At 38.9% G+C, this 19671-nt stretch overlaps 1 protein-coding gene across 1 annotated transcript; it reads right to left on the minus strand.

Annotated features, from left to right (window-relative positions):
* Positions 1–4111: 4111 nt before the first annotated feature.
* Positions 4112–15835, minus strand: ankrd50l (ankyrin repeat domain 50-like). Its single transcript, XM_046844752.1, is given in 7 exon segments — positions 4112–5681; positions 5820–8054; positions 8057–8278; positions 8281–9411; positions 9648–9895; positions 14124–14833; positions 15163–15835. Coding segments are annotated over 5 exon segments (4272 nt in total). The 5' UTR covers positions 14561–14833; positions 15163–15835; the 3' UTR covers positions 4112–5681; position 5820.
* Between the last annotated feature and the right edge of the window lie 3836 nt (positions 15836–19671).

Consider the following 19671-nt stretch of genomic DNA (forward strand, 5'->3'; position numbering starts at 1 on the left):
GCATGCAGTAGACGATGCAGGCTGAAAATGTTGTTTTGCATACATGCATGTTCATTTTCATAGAAGTGATGCATAAACTTAAAATAAATCACAACATTTTATACACTGTAAACTTTAAATAAATCATATTCTACAAGGATTTTATAGCTTGTGAGATCTCCTCGCATAGTATATTTTTCTATGGTGTATATATATATATATATATATATATATATATATATATATATATATATATATATATATATATATATACAGTACAGACCAAATGTTTGGACACACCTTCTCATTCAAAGACTTTTCTTTATTTTCATGACTATGAAAATTGTAGAGTCACTCTGAAGGCATCAAAACTATGAATTAACACGTGGAATTATATACATAACAAAGAAGTGTAAAACAACTGAAAATATGTCATATTGTAGGTTCTTCAAAGTAGCCACCTTTTGCTTTGATTACTGCTTTGCACACTCTTTGCATTCTCTTGATGAGCTTCAAGAGGTAGTCACCTGAAATGGTTTTCACTTCACAGGTGTGCCCTGTCAGGTTTAATAAGTGTGATTTCTTGCCTTATAAATGGGGTTGGGACCATCAGTTGTGTTGTGCAGAAGTCAGGTGGATACACAGCTGATAGTCCTACTGAATAGACTGTTAGAATTTGTATTATGGCAAGAAAAAAGCAGCTAAGTACAGAAAAACGAATGGCCATCATTACTTTAAGAAATGAAGGTCAGTCAGTCCAAAAAATTGGGAAAACTTTGAAAGTGTCCCCAAGTGCAGTCACAAAAACCATCAAGCGCTACAAAGAAACTGGCTCACATGCGGACCGCCCCAGGAAAGGAAGACCAAGAGTCACCTCTGCTGCGGTGGATAATTCCATCCGAGTCACCAGCCTCAGAAATCGCAGGTTAAGAGCAGCTCAGATTAGAGACCAGGTCAATGGCACACAGAGTTCTAGCAGCAGACGCATCTCTACAACAAGTGTTAAGAGGAGACTGTGTGAATCAGGCCTTCATGGTAGAATATCTGCTAGGAAACCACTGCTAAAGAAAGGCAACAAGCAGAAGAGACTTGTTTGGGCTAAAGAACACAAGGAATGGACATTAGACCAGTGGAAATCTGTGCTTTGGTCTGACGAGTCCAAATTTGAGATCTTTGGTTCCAACCACCGTGTCTTTGTGCGACGCAGAAAAGGTGAACGGATGGACTCTACATGGTTGGTTCCTACCGTGAAGTATGGAGGAGGAGGTTTGATGTATGGGGGTGCTTTGCTGGTGACACTGTTGGGGATTTATTCAAAATTGAAGGCATACTGAACCAGCATGGCTACCACAGCATCTTGCAGCGGCATGCTATTCCATCCGGTTTGCGTTTAGTTGGACCATCATTTATTTTTCAACAGGACAATGACCCCAAACACACCTCCAGGCTGTGTAAGGGCTATTTGACCAAGAAGGAGAGTGATAGGGTGCTGCGCCAGATGACCTGGCCTCCACAGTCACCGGACCTAAACCCAATCGAGATGGTTTAGGGGTGAGCTGGACCGCAGAGTGAAGGCAAAAGGGCCAACAAGTGCTAAGCATCTCTGGGAACTCCTTCAAGACTGTTGGAAGACCATTTCAGGTGACTACCTCTTGAAGCTCATCAAGAGAATGGCAAAAATGTGCAAAGCAGTAATCAAAGCAAAAGGTGGCTACTTTGAAGAACCTAGAATATGACATTTTTTAGTTGTTTCACACTTTTTTGTTATGTATATAATTCCATATATAATTCCACATGTGTTAATTCATAGTTTTGATGCCTTCAGTGTGAATCTACAATTTTCATAGTGTGTCCAAACTTTTGGTCTGTACTGTATATATATACACACACACACACACACACACACACACACAAAGGAAAACTCTCTTGCTTTGTTGATTTTTCTGTATTGAAAAAAAAATTTTCAATAACACAGTTATACTTGTGTAGCTATAATTATGAGTGAAATTGTTTCAACTGTTTTATTATATATTTATCTTTCATTTATTATGCATGATTATTCTATATTTATATGATTAAATAATTTGCTGAATGTCAATCCAATCATAACTGTGGTTTCTGCTGTGTTTGAATATCATTTGCCATTTGTCTTTGCTAGGCTTTATTTGATTTCATTAAATCCTGATAAATATGAATACCATTAACACCATACACCAACACACTTTTTTTTTATCTTTGATCACATGCCCTTCTAAAGGTATCACAGTAAGTGTTCATTCAACAGTGTTAATACAGAAGGGAGCAGCATGTAAAGGTCTCGGGGCAACCTTCTGGAACAGGAAACTGTTTACTGATGTGTTGCTGTAATGTGGCAGTGCAACATAAACATGTTTTTGTGTGACACAGTTACAGCATGACAAAAAGGAATTTGAAACCAATGTGGAGTTTTCAATATTTTCTGTTAGTAAAGTTTGAACAATTACAAAGAATGTAGTTTGTCATGGGTGAGTCTTTGTAATCTATGACACTCTTAGGAATGACTGTGGAATCTTAAGAAGTGTCTCTAAAACCTCAACTAGGTCTCAAACTGCTCTGGAATTTTTCCCTGCAAGCTGTAAAATATTAGTTTTGAAAAACTGAAAACCTCCCACTGAGAAAAAGAGATGATGCAGAACAGCACACAGATACATCTACACACAGATGTTTCCCAGTAGCATGCTTGTAAACTAGATAATAATGACTTGCAAGTTCCCATCTAAGCAGGTTTAATGAAAACTTTATTGAAAATGACATCTATTGTTCTAAAATGACCACTAGGGACAAAATCAATTCGATCTATTGGTTTGTTACCTAAGGCATTAGTAATAATATGTTAGATTAAACCACATCTCTGTTATAGACTACTTGTTGTGTTGTACTTTAAAGATTTGCAGTTTAATCCAACCCAGGTTTCTACCATTTCTCTCCCCTCCTGTGTACTGACCTTTAACAGAATGTCAGTTTCACACAGTTACCCATCCCAAACAAATACCAGGTTCACGGTGTATTAGACAGGCTATCACACTATTTAAAATAAGGGTACAAATGCAAGACAATACAGGTAGATTAACTCTACCATAGAAAACTGTTCGCTTGTGGACAAAGGCTTTACAGGAACCAGATAAACCTGTTCTACCCCGAGTTCTTTCGGGAAATGAAATATAAACATGTTGTAACACTTTACTAATCCATTAGATTTTTATTTAATAATTTATCTAACCACCTACTTGACAGAGAAAAGCCCATTACAGCTAATTGCATGCTCTCTGGTTTGATTTCTGTTTTCTAGATGACGAATTTTGGTTAATGGGCAAACCCAGGAGATCAGGTGTTTTTCTGTTTGTTTAAATACAAACAGCAATTTTGCTGAGTTTGCTATACTCACACCAGCACCAAACATACTACACAACTACATTGGCAATGTAGCAGGTATACTGAAAGTAGGCAAATAGGGTCTGATAGCTGTTAGAGGTGATCTGACATAGCAACACTCATTAATATTTTATCTAACATGGCATCGTATTTCATGGTTACTAAACCTCATAGCTGTAAACTTAATTACCTCTCTCACTATGTTCAGACCCTGTTATGATAACTGCAATGTTTGTTTCAAAGCAAAAATTATATATATGTAAATGGCACAGAAAAGGCCCAAACTGCCACACTGTCTCCTTACTATCAAAGAAGCTACACTCATACACATTACAGCCTATTAGTTTAAACTGATTTGTACATTCCCGTTAAATGTGCAGTAAAACTGACCTTCCTTTTACCTTTACATCTTCATCGGGTGTATAATAATGGTTATAACATGTAGTTAAAAGTTTGTATATATTTGTGGACATCTGTTTCTTAGTTGTATATGTTTTGTTGTTTGTGTGGGTGGCATTTTAACTTGTTTGCCCTATTTGCTTTAGGGTATTTTTTTTACCTTACAAGCTTTGGAGGAGCAATAAAACACTCTTCACTGGGCTGTGTGAAAGAGAACTGATCTATCTACAAACAAAAAAAACAACTCAGGGAAGAATGCCTGATATTTTCACACGTACTGACAAAGGAGACAGGAACACAGAAAAAAAACCTAAGCAAAAAATTTTGCACAGTTAAAGTTGCATTTTATAGTAAAACCTTTAATGCACACACAGACAATACAGAATTTTAAAACAAGACACCTTTTGTGCATATTTTAGTGAAAAAACATTTTTGTACTGACCCCAGTTCTGTACTGATTTCTGTACTGATAAATACTAACTGACCCTGTAGTGTTTGGGTGTATGTGTGAGAGAGAGAGAGCACGAGATAGAGAGAACAGCCAGACAGAGAGGGAGAAGTCTTGCTTCTTAGCTGCAAGTTTGTCACAGTGGATAACGATGTCTGTGATGGAATGTTACTAAAAATAAAATCATTTTAAACAAACAATTATTAGCAATACCCATTAACAGAAAGAATGATTGTTATAATATGAATTGAAGATATATTTACATTATGACATACTGTATATTATAAAAACAAAGTATATTACATCTGGCAGAAGTCTAAAATCCATTTTTCCCCTGGAATCTCTCACATATCCATAAAACTAATTTTCTTGAATTGATGGTGATTTTTTTTCCCCTTTAAATTCCCTTTCAACTGTAATATCTACCTAAATAAATCTTATTTTAATCCATCTAATACAACCTGCTCTTAAATATTGCAAAGTTATTGGTTGAGTGTTGATTCACTGTTTACAAAAAATAGATTATGCATCACAAAAAGTATAATGAAAAAGAAAAAAAAACTATAGCTGAAACATAGCATGGTAACACCAATCATAAGACATATCCATAGATTTTCTTGAAGGAATTAAATACTCAGAGGGACAGTTAAAATTGGTGGTGGTATATTTGTTGAGGAATTGATATTGACTTTTTTATCTGCAAGTGTTTCAAAATAATGCCTTCCAGTTAAATGAATAGTCTCTGTGTACATTATTTTGCAAAAAGAAAAAATAAAGATGCAATAAAAAGGTGCTCTATTATACAAAGCAAATGCTTTTGTTTATAGAACTTTTCAAATACATTATCTTCAGCTTTGATTTTCTAGGAGCATAATCATATTATTTCCTTCTTCCTCAGATACTTCATGATCAGCTCTATGATGTTGGACCTATGGGACACCCTGTACTTTGCATATACAATGAATATACTGTAATGTGTGTGATCTGCTTTGGTCACTTGACAGATACCATGCAACTCCATATGTGTGTGTGTGTGCATGTGCAAATAAACATTTTTACTACATATTAGGCTTGTCTTCCTTTTTGTGGTCTATTTTGATCGCATATGTAATAACATTTTTGTGTCTGTGGCAATATTCCGCTTTTATGTTTCTTTGTTAGAGAATTTCCTGTGATTGTGTGAATGTTTAAGTGAAGGGGAGCTAGCCGTTCTGACTAGCCTTAGAAATATCCAGAAAGTACACACAGCATGGGCCCTTTTGAAGTCCATTAGTTCTTTGTCTCTCCTTTGATGTACCTCATTGCATTTTTTAAGGAAGTCAAAGGATATTATGCGGAGGTCTGCTGGCCTCAACTGATATATGGTTCCCGACTACCCTGAGTTAGATGCAGCAATTCTTCATAGCACCCTTTCCTCCTTGAGCTCCTAATTATCACGGGTTGCCTACAACAAAGTTGTCATTATCATTCCAGACATTCTCTTCTAGTAGACTGTGAGAGCAAACTGCCAGTTATTACTCTGAATCTGTTTTAAAATAATATTTTTATATATACTCATATAAAAACAAACATAGGACCTTACCTTAGAGTGGTGTTTCCCTCTTGTAAAGTGCTGCACTTGTTGGCCCCTCAAACTGCAATTTAATGGCCTGTTTGAGGTTAAGCTGAGGATCTGTGGTTGTGATAAACATAGATTCCTCCAGTAAGGCATCATGTGGAGAGATAGCAGAGAGGTCAAAAGATGGGGAAATTGTTGTTTTTTTCAAGCCATCCCAACTCTCTTTTTGTGCATTAGACTTGAGATGAAAAGGGTGATAACCCAAAGGTAGACTGTCTCTATTTATTGGCTGTCTAATAGTCCCCTCTTGGTTTGGAGTCAGTCCTAGAGACAACATTACTGAGTTCCACTTGCAACTTTCAAATTTCAGGGGACTGTTTTCTAGTTCATTTTCAAATAAATTAGGTGTTTGTGGCTTCAAGTCATCCGTTTGTGGAGACCCAAAACTTTTAAGAGGAACATGCGAGTCCTGTAGTCCAAGGATTAGGCACTGTGCATGGGTAGGGTTATTTTTGGAAACTGTTTTTTGTTTGTTCCTTGAAATGCTTCTCTGTAGGCTGGAAGGGTTTGAGACATGTAAAGGTAAAGTGGATGGTCGACTGCGACAGCGGGGTAGTGAGTGCTGCTGAATCTGTTGTGTAAAGTTTAAGGTGTCTGCAGGCACAGTCTGTACTGTGGCCAGAGAGTGACAAGTGGAGGAAGATGTCTGAGAACCAGGCACTGAATTAAATCTTTCTGCTGTGGAAGCAGGGGAGCAAGACGCTGATAAAGAGTTTGATGAGGTCGAGGAAGTGGTTGGGCAACCATTGCCAGACCCCTCGACAGAGCAGATAGAAACCTGAGTTTTCAGTATAGATAAATGGGTGGAGCCTGGAGTTTCACATAGTGAAGGTAGGAGTCCAAGGAATGGCTTTGCACCATAGTTCTCTAATAGACGAACAATGCTGAAATTACCTCTTTTTCCTGCCACTTTTACAGGACTGCGGCCATAGTGATCCACAAGGTTTGGTTCAGCACCATTTTCCAAAAGCATGGCCACAATTTCAGTGTGTCCTTCCTGAGCGGCAATACTAAGTGCTGTGGCACCTTGCTTTTTGCAGGCAAGATCAACATTTATGCCTCTAGATCTGAGAAGCAATCTGCCAGCCCCTATGTGCCCCCTCCAAGCCACAGAGTGTAGTGGTGGTCGACCCTCTAAGTCCAGTGCATTAGGGTCTGCACCATGTCTGAGCAACAGCTCAATCCCATCTAGGTCACCTTTCCAAGCTGCTACATGTAGAGCTGTACGGCCTTCTGCATCTCTTGATTCCAATGGAACACCTCCTTTTTCTATGAGTAAGGTAGCTATGTCTAAGCAGCCTTCCAGAATTAGCAGGTACAGAAGGGGTCTTCCTTCAGCATCTCGAACATCAGTGTCAGCTCCCCGTCTCAACAGCAGTTCTACCACCTCTCCATGCCCTTGAAGGGCAGCTGCACTAAGGGCAGAGTTTCCATTATACCCTCGATGATCAATAGGTGATTTCCGATCAAGCAGGAGTCTTACTGTACTGCAATGGCCTTCCTGTGCGGCCAGAATGAGTGGTGTTCGGCCTTCAACATCTAGTTCACCAACTCTTGCCATACTACTTTGCTCTGTGAGTATAGCACAAATACTTCTGTGACCCTCACAGGCTGCTGTATGCAATGGTGTCCAGCCCAAATCATCTTTGTGATTCTCATCCAGACCCCGGTCCAGCAGGGCTCGCACAACTTCTATGCTGCCCTTAGCAGCAGCTAAGCAGAGTGCTGTACGACCCTCTCCATCAATACCATCTACAGCTGCCCCCCAAAATAGCATGCGGTTCACTGTGCCTGCCTGGCCCATGGATGCAGCTGCAAGAAGAGGTGTGATAGCAGAGGGGTAGGCTCCAGCACTTTCATCCACATCAGCCCCAGCCTCCAAGAGGAGCTCTACCACTTCCTCATGTCCCTCATAGGAGGCAAGAAGTAAAGGCGTCATCCCATCTTTGTCCTTATGCTCTGGATCAGCCCCCCTTTCCAGCAACAGACTCACAACCTCTCCATGTCCTCTCCCCCCTGCTGCTGATGGAACACATAGGGCAGCCACTGAGAGCGCAGAACGTCCATCCCCATCTGCCAAATCCACTTCTGCACCAGCATCCAGCAATATCTCTACTGCCTCCTTATGACCCATGTAGGCAGCAGCAATGAGTGGTGTACGGCCTTCGTGATCCATGCTATCAACTTTAGCACCATGGGCAAGCAGGTAAGCAAAATCTCCTCATGACCTCCCCAGGCAGCAGCTCGTAAAGCAGTACGTCCATCTGGATCACAACCGTCTACTTCTGCTCCTGCCTCTAGAAGCACCTTCACTGCTTCTTTATGACCGCCCCATGAGGCTGATCTTAAAGCAGTCCATCCTTCACTGTCTGCATGCTCCATCACTGATCGAATTGTATTAGACTCTTTATCCTGAATCCAGTCAGTATAACCTGAATTACGCCAACATGGCCCTGCCTGGCAGCAAGCGTTAATGGTGTTTGACCCTGGTTGTCACTAATGGAAGGGTCTGCTCCATGACACAGTAGAAGTGCGGTTATATCTACAAGCCCTGTGTGGGCTGCAGTAGAGAGAAGAGTTCGTCCATCTGATGGGTCTGTCCTGTTTACATTTACTCCGCTATCCAAAAGTGCTCGTACAGAGTCCTCTCTTTGCAGCGCCCTTCTCACTATTGCTCTCCCTTTACCCACACAATGTACACCCACACTTGGACCATTGTCTGGGGAACAGGTTGGGGGATACACACCACTTTTCATTAAAAGCTGTAGCACATCTTGTTGAACCAGCACAGGTGCAGAAAATGTATGTTGAGAGACAGTTGCAGGAGTACCCATACCACCACTGCCAAGAGTGGGAACTCCAGCCCAAATCATCCATAGTGCCAGCAGCGCTGGCTCATCTGAATGTATTCCACTGCTGAGGAGATGATGGCCGATTTGGCAAACCTCTTCTGTGTTAAGACTTTTAGATCTCAGTAACAGGGACATTGCAAGTGAAAGATGACCATCTTTAGTACTGCACAGAAACTTCTGTGTACAGTACTTCACATCTGTTAACCACTCTGCAAAGCTAGCATGAAATAAGAGCTTACTCCCTTCTGGCCCATCTACTATCAGTGGTTTCAGAGCCTGCATTTGCGACTGAAAGTCCTCTTGTACTAGAGAAACATCCCTAGTTTGTGCAGCACTAAAAAGCTCCTCAAAAGTTAAGGGTCGTGGGGAGGCAAGAATAATATTCAGCATGGGCCTAACGTGGATAAAGAGTCTACGGGGAAAAAGGCGCTGACAGAGCCATAGATAGAGGCCATTTAGTGTACCTGGAATATCACGGATTTCTCTGAGACCTACTAAACCACTTGCTACACCATCCAGGACTCGCTCAAGAAAGAGAAAGCAGCCACCACTCTTGATATGCAGCAAGTTAAGCATGTCAGCAGTCTCTGGCGTGAGCTGCCGCCGTAGCGTCCCCTCCTGATCAAGCCTCCGCAGAATATAATGCTGAACATCTTGTACAGCCACAGGTTTCCGCAAGTCATCTAGACACAGCTTTCGAAATCCTGTAAGACAACATAGATTTAAAGTGATGGATGAATTGCAAAAAGTGTACAAATGATTAATGAAAGGGTTCCAGACCACATGCTAAGTTTTCTTACAGTGCGTTCACTGCCACGATTACTACAAAATCCATGCTTAAGAACAAAAGGAATCTGTTTTAATGAAAGCTTGGTTCAGAAAAGGGTGGCAAATGGCAAAAACAGAAATGTATCTTAAATGTGTATGCAGGTGAGCATACCTGAGAACATCTTGCAAACAGATTTATTCTGTCTGCGGGCAGAACAGACCAGGAGAATCCATGGTGGCAAGTACTGGTGGTGTCTGAATAGGAGCTCTCCGATTGATGTGCTTGGAGTACCCATTATCCCTGTTGTCACACCTTCACCAATTCCAAAAGTCCCACCACAGCCAGAATCCAGAGAATCTACCACTATGTAGACACTCTGAGATGGAAAAGGTAAGGAAAGCAAACTCTCCAAAACAGCCCTAAGAGAAACAAACAAAAAAAGGAAGTGCTATTTAAACAAAAATGTCACATTTAAATACATAGTTTTACCATCTTTATACTTTATTTTACACATTCAACAACTATTTTTAAAATTGTTTACATATAACATACACAGCAAACACCTGCATTTTTATTACTCTTAGGCTGAGCCACAAACCTCATACCAGACTCTGAATTGTTAACTGCATTCCAGTAATCTCATATAACACATTTGTATTTAATTAAGAATGGGGTGTTGTAAAAAAAATAAATGAAATTGAGGGAACAAAGAGTGAGAAGGAAGGAAAAGTCTAATTCTGCATTCTTTGCAACATTAAAATTACAAATACACCATGCTTAAATTAAACAACCTTGCTTTCAACACGAGATGACGTGATCATGTTTAAATTTTTGCAAGCAGGAAAATGTTAGATCATTAATGTTAAACATTTGTCCTAAGATAATTTTAATTTTAATTTCATAAAAAGCTATTTAACCTATAATGAGTAAGAAGACCTTCATAACCACAAAACCTATATACACAAGCTTTTCAAGACGCAGCCATTTTCACAGACTACATATCTTTTCAAGATGTAAGCACTGGAGACTTTTGTATTCAAAAGTCAGAAATGTCAACTTCCCATGTCCAGTTTTGGAACACAGCATAAGCAGGGAGGAAATAAAGGGAGAGGAAATGGATGCATCAGGGGAAATCATGGGAGGGGACAAAACAGAGAGAGTAAATAAAGAGTTTTAAATGGGGGATGGGGTTGGGGGCAAGGAAAGTGTTTTTAATGATAAACATGAACAGGAACAAATTAAAGATATGACCATACAAAAATGAAAATAATGTCAGGGCAGGAAGAGAACTACTAGGAACTAAAGACTGGGAAAGCAGCCTTCTTTTTCACTTTAACACTATTTCTTAGTCCACATCCGCCTCTTTCTTTCACACTCCCCACACTTGTCTCATCCTCCTCTTTTCAGGCCTGAGGTGTGGCTCATGTGGCATGGTGAGTCAGTGCTATGGAAGCTCAGAGATTTCCTGTGTCTTCGTGCATGCAGGATTGTAAGATGTTGGCACAGCCGCTGTTACCATGCTGCCTTTTAACTAGTCAGCAAACACTTTTGATCAAAGTTCAATATTCAATTATATACAACCCTCTTAATCACATAACAAATTTCCTGGCATATTTTAAACTATTGAATTTCAAGCACTTTGAAACATCTCAGCTTGAGAAAATTCATGACTTATCACAAATTACTTGGCAACATAAACAACTGAACTTCTGAATCATAATAATTACCATTCAGTGCAATCCTTGTAATCATGTGGGTTCACTCCAGTCAATTCTTGCTAATCATCCTCACAAGTTGCTGGTGAGGAGCAAGCTTGGCTAGGATTTTTTTATCTTCTAATATAATTTTAAACTCTACTTCTTTGATTATAACATAATACATACATACATGGTTCTGGCAGGATAATGGAGCTTTTGGTTGGTCCAAAATGCTTTCATGTTTACATTGAGCACAATAAATCAAAAATAATTTAAGAAGCACCCTTATGCCCTGTTTCAAAGATCTTGCCAAGTCTTTATCACTAGTGTGTGCACTTTGATGAAGCAGTGTTCAAAAGGGAACTTGCTTGCTTAACTGATGGGTAGAATAAAGAAAAAACAATGTTCGATGACAATTTCAGATCTTGTTAAATTTGGCCTGCAGTTCGACTCATTTACAGTCCACATGGCCAGCATGGCCTCTTAATCACACTTAAACATTAATACTTGAAATACTGGCAATCTAAAAAAACAGCACAGTAGGGGTCCATACATTTACTGTAATTAATACTTGAGGATTTTCTTCTTCACATCCCTGATTTTTCCATACATAATTAGACCCCAACACATATGTTAATTGGTCTTGATCTTATCCAATGGCTTTAAGTAGCCCACATCAGATGAAGGTGAGAAGACTGTGCTGGCTGCATCAGGGAATAGAATTACTGCTTTTTGAACTTCAGGTTTAACCTCTCATCAACCAGCTTATCAAGTCTTTGCAGGAAATGTTGAACAAAGATGGAAATGATGAGTCTTCATTCATTATTTGTAACGTGAACAAATTTTTACCTAAAAGAAACATTTTTACCACATTGATCATACTGTTGTGATAGTTGTTGCTGCACCACAGACTTGACTGTTCAGGTTTGCTTTTCGCACATGTTAGAGAGATGTCATGCACATTGTCTAATAAATTAAACGTACTAAACTATTGATGTTAACTATCCATTCTGTTCAGAGTAAAAGACAGAATGAATTCCAAAGATAGAAGGAAACATCACAAAATTTTAGTAAACATTAAATTAAGCTAAACTCTAAAAATTTATTTGACTTTAACTGTGGGCCCAATATAATTCTAGTTTATTTACAGTGTTAACAACATGGGTAAGCTCACATATTATTACTTATTCATATTAAATCAACATTAGTAAATCTAAAAATGTTTCATTACTTGAAAAGAGGCTTTAAACTGGAAGCAAATTACTTATTGTGTATATATGATGTTCATGCTGTGCAAAAATTTACATAATAGCTTGTTTACATTGAAAATCCTGGAATATGTCGATTATAAATAATAAATTAACTCACTAACTGAAACCTTTATATTTTGAAAAAAAATAAAAATAAAAATACAGAAACTATATCAGTGCATACATATTTAAACATTTCCAGTGAGAGTAAGAGCCTAAATGCCTGTAATCAATACAAGGTTGATTAAATGTCACTTTGTTAAAAATAAATAATGGCATTAAAAAACAACAGTTAATGAATAAGAATATATAAACAAGTTTAATAGGTGTAAAATTGTACAAAAAAATAAAATAAAAAAATACAAAACCGATGTCTGCTGAATCCTCTATCTTGATGATTATTGCACCTGACACCTAATAAATTGCAAGTAAAGATTTCTGAAGATAAACTCCTTCTTTATTTTAAACATACTTGCCACCTGGTAGGTTAGTTTAACACTATAACTTGCCATAGAAATTGTCTCTCAGATCTCTGTTTTTGGTACTAAACACTCCATATTTTAGTAGCTAGACCCTCCAGGAAGTCCTCCACATTCTCTGGCTACATTTACACACACATTATCTTGTTTGTGCGGTGCATAAAAAAATTTCTCAGCAGTTTGCAAATGATGGTGTGAGGGGTGTGTAGAATGTGAGAACCTCAACTTTGACAAACAGGAAAATGTACTGGTAGCAACGTGCAAACGCTTACTAAATATCAAGCGAGAAAAAGGAAGAAAGAATAGAAGAAAAGTGACAGACGCACGATGGTGGCGACCTCACCAACTAGACCCAACTTGACACAGTAGGGACACATTTTTTCAGTCTTATGTTTGCCCCTGAAAGGGTCATAAAAAGCAACAGCCATTCATGCCTTGCAAAGCCTATTGTGACTGCTTTGAATAGGGATCATTATTACTTTAAAGGGAATAAACAAATAAATATAAGTGCCAGAGAGGCAGAACAATCGCCCTTTTCCTGTCTTTGACATAAAGAATGCCATTCAAAAGGGATATCACATAATGGCTTGGTGTCAGAGAAGAGACAAGGAACAAAGCGAGTACAAGCAGGATTAAGCATAGATGCACAAACAAATTGCCACAGGAGAGGGTGTGCTTTATTACACGTCAGCAAAAACAATCACAACTGTTAAAATGTAAATAAGAATCAAGATTTCTTTTCACATTTGATTAAGAAATGAAGAGTTTGAGATCTAGGAGGTGTGGTGTGAGACTAATTTTACTAAGGTTTGTTTTTTTAAAGCAAAAATATACAACCTCGATAATTACAAAGAGGTCGACTTTAATCTCCGTGTGGAAATGGTAAAATGTCTGGTAACAATGAAGTAATATTAAGAAGGTCTTTAAAGTGTGACCTCATTGGCACAGATAACAAGCAGTGAGTGTCAGATGGAGCAGGAGAAATGGCAGGGCTTGTTAAAGGAGAAAGCAACACATATAGATGCACACAGCAGACAAACCATAAAATATAGACAACATGAAAAGGAGAGTGTAAAAAACAAGAAGATTTCTGTGCTTACAAAAAAACACAAGCCTACAGAAACACATTTTTTATTAACAGTACTGGTGAATTTTAGCACTTTTTTTTTGCATACCTGAAGCACTATCAAACAACAATGAACAGTGATGTGAAGCACTCACCTTTTAAAAGTGTTATCTGGGTCACGCTGGCATTGAAGAGGCTCTAAACTGGCAGCAATAGTGGGGTTGGCCAACAGGTTTCCGTAGCTCGGTGCCAGTAGAGGACAGTTACGCAGCTGCTCTACCAGGCCCAGCACAAATCTCCACACCTCTAGGCTGTCTGCATCTTCCCGTTGACAGTAGTGCCAAGCCAAGCATCGAGATGCCAGCCCAAGTGTTCTCCCCGCTTCTGACTGTGGCCAGACCAGCTCTGTGCAGAAGGCGGTCTTTCCAGTACCAGGCCCCCCTATCACCAGGACACCTGATGGGGGATGGGCTGATTCCTGCACCCCCTTGACCTGATTTCTTGCCTCCAGGTATCTCTTCACCTTCTCTAGGGCCCATTCCCGACAGTGGAACCGTCGGCCCTGCAGCAAGCTTGGCCCACAGCCTCTCATCTGGCCCAGAAAAACAGTGTCAGGACTGTGGATGGACCTTTCTCCATACTACAACACAAGCTGCCCCATGAATAGTCCAAATGAAAACATTCCACACATATTTCAGTTCATCTTTCTGCCATTTGTATCAATAATCACAGCACTGTATTGCGTTGAACTCGTATAGTGAAAGTTTTTTCCAGGAATGAAGATTTGAAACAGTGTCCTCAGATGCTGTCTGGCTGCAGATGCAAGTGAATTCTGCTTCAATTACGACTCATCTTATCATAATCTCTGTTAAAAAGATAAAAAACAGACAAATAAATCTTGATGTCCTTGTATAGAAACCTGCATCTTTTATAATACTACTTCTAAAGCTGTCTCCATTTCACGAATGAATGAAAATAGTTTCACTTTCTATAGGTGTATCAGAGTAATGGCTCACTCTGGGCCAAAACAACAACAATTTATCTGATCAACAAGAAAGGATAATCTTAATATAGTCACATTGATGAAGTTGGCTCAAAAAAATGACCCAGAAGAATATAAGAGAATAAAATAAATAATTAAAAGAACACACTTACTTGATCTCAGATACAGATCTATGTACCCAATTTTCTTACCTTTTTAATGTGCTCCTAACAGTTGGCAATTTCGTTTCCTTTTTCTTCTGGTTTCCACCAGGTCAGTGGGTCTCCTTCTTTGCTTCTAGCAGGTCTTTGGTGTTATGCTGACAGAACTGGACTCTTCCCATTCTTTCACACACTCTCTCTGCTTCACAGCTGCTCACCGGTTTTTCTTGTTCTCCTCTATCTCCTCCCCTCCAGTTCCTAGCATGTCAGGGCATGAAGAAGCATGGGTGAAAGAGAGAGACAGAGAGAGAGACAGAGAGGGAGGGAGGGAGAGTCATAGGAGACTGGTTTTAGGGTCAAAGTTTCTTCAGATAGGCATGCCACAGCTTCCATCTTTCCCTTTTTCTCCCGATTGCATCAGAAGAGGAAGCGAGGAAGGCATGTAGATCTTTGCTCTAAATATATATCTCACATGCTTACAATTCTCCAGAGGCCATAAATCAGGAAGGTGTTTCCATTGAACAGCTGAACAGATTCCTTGTTCAAACTATTCAAGCCTGAACTTAATAATCTGGATGAGTGTGTATGCTGCTCATTTAGAGATGATGATAATAATAATAATAATAATAATAATAATAATAATAATGGTTACATTACTCAAGAGCTAACAAATATGATCAACTTGTTAATACAGCAAACAAGAGAAACACACACACACACACACACACACACACACACACACTTCCTTCCTGGATCCAGACGCACCTATCTGCAATACCTGCACGTGTTCTGTGACCACGCCCACCAGGCACCACCATCATCACACACAAAATCGACACAATCTCCAAGCACATGGATTTGCATTAAATTCAATACAGCGGTAAAAAAAGAGGTGGGATAAACTGCCATACCAGTGATAAATGGTGATAAACTTTATATATATATATATATATAAGTCGAGCAGATTTTCACTTCTAAGTTAGAAGCCCTGGTGGACCTACACAACCACAATAGCAACCATATAGACAAACATACAATGACAAAACGCTCGCGACGCCTCGTGAATCAAACACTGTACCGTCATCACAAAGCGCCGCTGGGAATCTCACGCGGTCTCGCCCTGCTCTTCGGTCCAGCGCTTTTGTTTGCCTTATTACCGCCACCACACTGGGTTCTTACCCATAAACGAAAGTACATGTAAAAAAGGAAAGAAAAATCCCTCCCAGCTTTCGCCTGGTCTCCTGTTTCCGTTCACTCGAGGAAAATCCAATGGCGTATCAATCCCGCATGTTAAAGCGCATGGACATATATGTGCATGTCTGTATCCATCCTCCAAAGTTTCCCACGCGCTCCGCCGCACCACCGACACTGCTTCCGCGTGCAGTCGTGGCATCCGACTACACACCGACTCGCACCCTGTGCAGCCGCCGAGATCACATCCATACCCATACCTATCCCCATGCCCATGCCCAGAAGTGCACCACTTTGATTTCTCACACCAATTGTTTAAATACAGCTGCTCATACCTCAGTATGCAGGTGGCAACAAAAAAATCCCCCAAATATAAACAGATATATGTAATAAGGATAAAGAATATAAATATTTTCCCGTCAGTTCAGTTTAGTTTCATATGCATAGTGCTTTTTGACACACACTAACCCACCAAGAAGAAACTTTTTATATCAATTTTATATTTCCATGGTCACAAAGAATAAATGGATCCCTTCAAATTGATACCTAGCGCATCAGAGCTGATGGTGGACTGAAAAAAACTACCTGAGATGTTATGAGGAAGAAATTTAGAGAAGAACCAGTTTTAAAAGGGAACCCATTCTGATTGCAATATACTGTACACAGATTAGGCATAACTGAACAGGCATAATATTATAACCACCCCTTTTGCTGCCAAAGCAGTTCTGACCCATCGAGCATTAACAGCATTAACTTCTTCAGCCATTTGAGCTACAGTAGCTCCTCTGCTGGATCGGACCACACGGGCCAGCCTTCGTTCTCCATGTGCATCAATGAGCATTGGCCACCCATGACCCTCTCCGGCTCACCATTGTTACTTCCTTGGACAACTTTTGATAGATACTGACCACTGCAGACTGGAAAAAGCCCACAAGAGCTGCAGTTTTGGAGATGCTCTGACCCAGTCATTTAGCCATCACAATTTGGCCCAGCCACGAACATGTGCCATGATGAATAGATAATGTGTGTTATTCAGTTCACCAGTCATAATGTTATAATGGTATGCTGGATTGGTGTATAATTAGTTCACTTCAATTCAGTTTTTATTTGTATAGAGCTATTAACAATGGACATTGTCCCACAGTAGCCTCTCAAAGATAAAGAGGTTATAATGTTTGAATTTATATGTTTATTCCTTCTAAGTTTATCCCTGATAAGCAAGCTAGTGGAGACAACGGAAAGGAAAAAAACTCCCTTAAATGCTATCAGAAACAAACCAGGAGAGGAAGCAGGCTCAAAAGGGAACCCATTCTTATCTGTGTGGCACCTAATTCCCTTTTATAACTATAAAAGGAAAATTCATCTGTGTAAGAAACTGGATTATTATAGTTTTATCCTTAAGTCTATTTTGTTATCAGCTGTTCACTGAAAAGAGTGAACTGTTTTTTTAATAACCCACTAACAGTTTTCCATTCAACTACTGTGATTCAGTAAACAGTGTATAGTCAGAACAGTAATTTGTATCATTTATAAAGATCTCCAACCAGACAATCACGTGGCAGCAGGTCAATGAATAAACTTTATACAAATACACTGGAACATTGGGAAAACTTAAACTGATCCTCCAGCATGGTGCCTGTTCCTGTTAGGTGTTCTACAGATTCCTGATCTCAAGTGAGAGGAGTGGAACCTGATCTTGTAGACCATCTGCAACAAGTTTTAGTGTGTTGAGCATTCTGAAATGCTTTTAATTTTCCCATAGTTGTGAAAGTGGTTATTTGTAGGAATGTTCACAAGACGTTCTATTAACTTGAACCATTCTTCTCTGATCTCTTTCATCAACATGCAGACTAGCGACTTAAAAATAGTTATCTGTCTATAAATGACTGTGCTTTGGGTTTTAATATTTGGTTGACTCAGTGCACTCAAGGTGCTTCTGGTGCATAGAATTTAATCTGCTTTTGCAGTCATGTATATATGGTGTGCGAGTGTGTGTGTGTGTGTGTGTTAGTTTATAATTTTAGAAAGCTGTGTAGAAGGTAATGAAAAGAAGAAACTGTCAAACACTGCATAAACAATAAATTCCACTGACAGTTATTGAAATATGGAATATTATATATATATATATATATATATATATATATATATATATATATATATATATATATATATATATATATATATATATTAAGGTCATTCAGTGAGACAAACTGAGCAGTGTGTGGTTTGACTGGTTATCTGGTTGTTTAAAATTCATAAAAAGATTTTGCATAACCTACAGTGAAAAAAATTCTAACAATAGCTTTGTTCTGTATGGAGGGAAATCCTCTGTGTCTGTGCAGTTGCAGCAGGAACTCAATGAATGAGCTAATGCAGGGAAAAACCTAATGGCATTTGGCTTCCGACTTCCTGACAACAATCTCACCTGCTAATGCAGTAGGTCAGTAACTCATGTTTGCATTGTTGCATTTTTTTATGTAATTATGTATTTAATGTATTTGTCTGTAAGTTTTAGTTTTTGTTGTTGCTCTGGTTTGCTTAACATTTTATTACCGGTTACTGATAATAAAGAACAATTTGAATTTTACCAGACTATTATGTATGAGCTAGTTTCTCTGGTCTCACTTTAAAGGCAGTGAAAATATTTTAAAAAATCCAAAATTTGTCAAACATAAAAAGACTGTTTTGAGTGAATGCTGATTGATAGAAACACTGTGTCAAATCATGTCATGTCATGTCATGTCAAGTGGCTTTTATTGCCATTTCAACCGTATACAGCTGGTAAAGTCATTTGACTGTGTACTGCACCAGCTGTATACGGTTGAAATAACAATAAAAGCCACTTGACATGACTTGACATGCTGCAAGAGATATGAAAATCTACTTTTTGTTAAAACTCAGTAAGAGCTTACTGTAAGAGTAGTCTATAAATGTATTTGTATTTTGGTAATGAATCATTTCAGTAAGAAAATTACTGCAGATTTTCTTTCAAGTGATTGTTTTGATATAATCACAAAACTTATGTTTATAAGACTTCTCAGTGAAATGTATAGGTTAAATCAATAATGTGGTTGAATAATTATATATAATTGATAATCCTGAAGTGTTGCAAATTCATGTTTGGTAATTTCTCAAAATTTTTATATAACCTTGTCTTTAGGTAAACAACGAAGCAGCTAATGTATGGATTTTTCCTGGGTTTTTCCTGGTTTTACATGCTTCAAACCAAAACACTGAGCCCCATAACATTAGACCAATGAAATTGCCAAACGGGTTCAGGTGAACCAATGAAACTCTTTATATTAAATCAGATGCGCTCCCACTGAATCGGGCCGCACAACATCATAAATATGGATGATGTTCCTCTGA

The sequence above is a fragment of the Silurus meridionalis genome, chromosome 3 (genome assembly GCF_014805685.1).
Source record: "Silurus meridionalis isolate SWU-2019-XX chromosome 3, ASM1480568v1, whole genome shotgun sequence".
NCBI lineage: Eukaryota > Metazoa > Chordata > Actinopteri > Siluriformes > Siluridae > Silurus > Silurus meridionalis.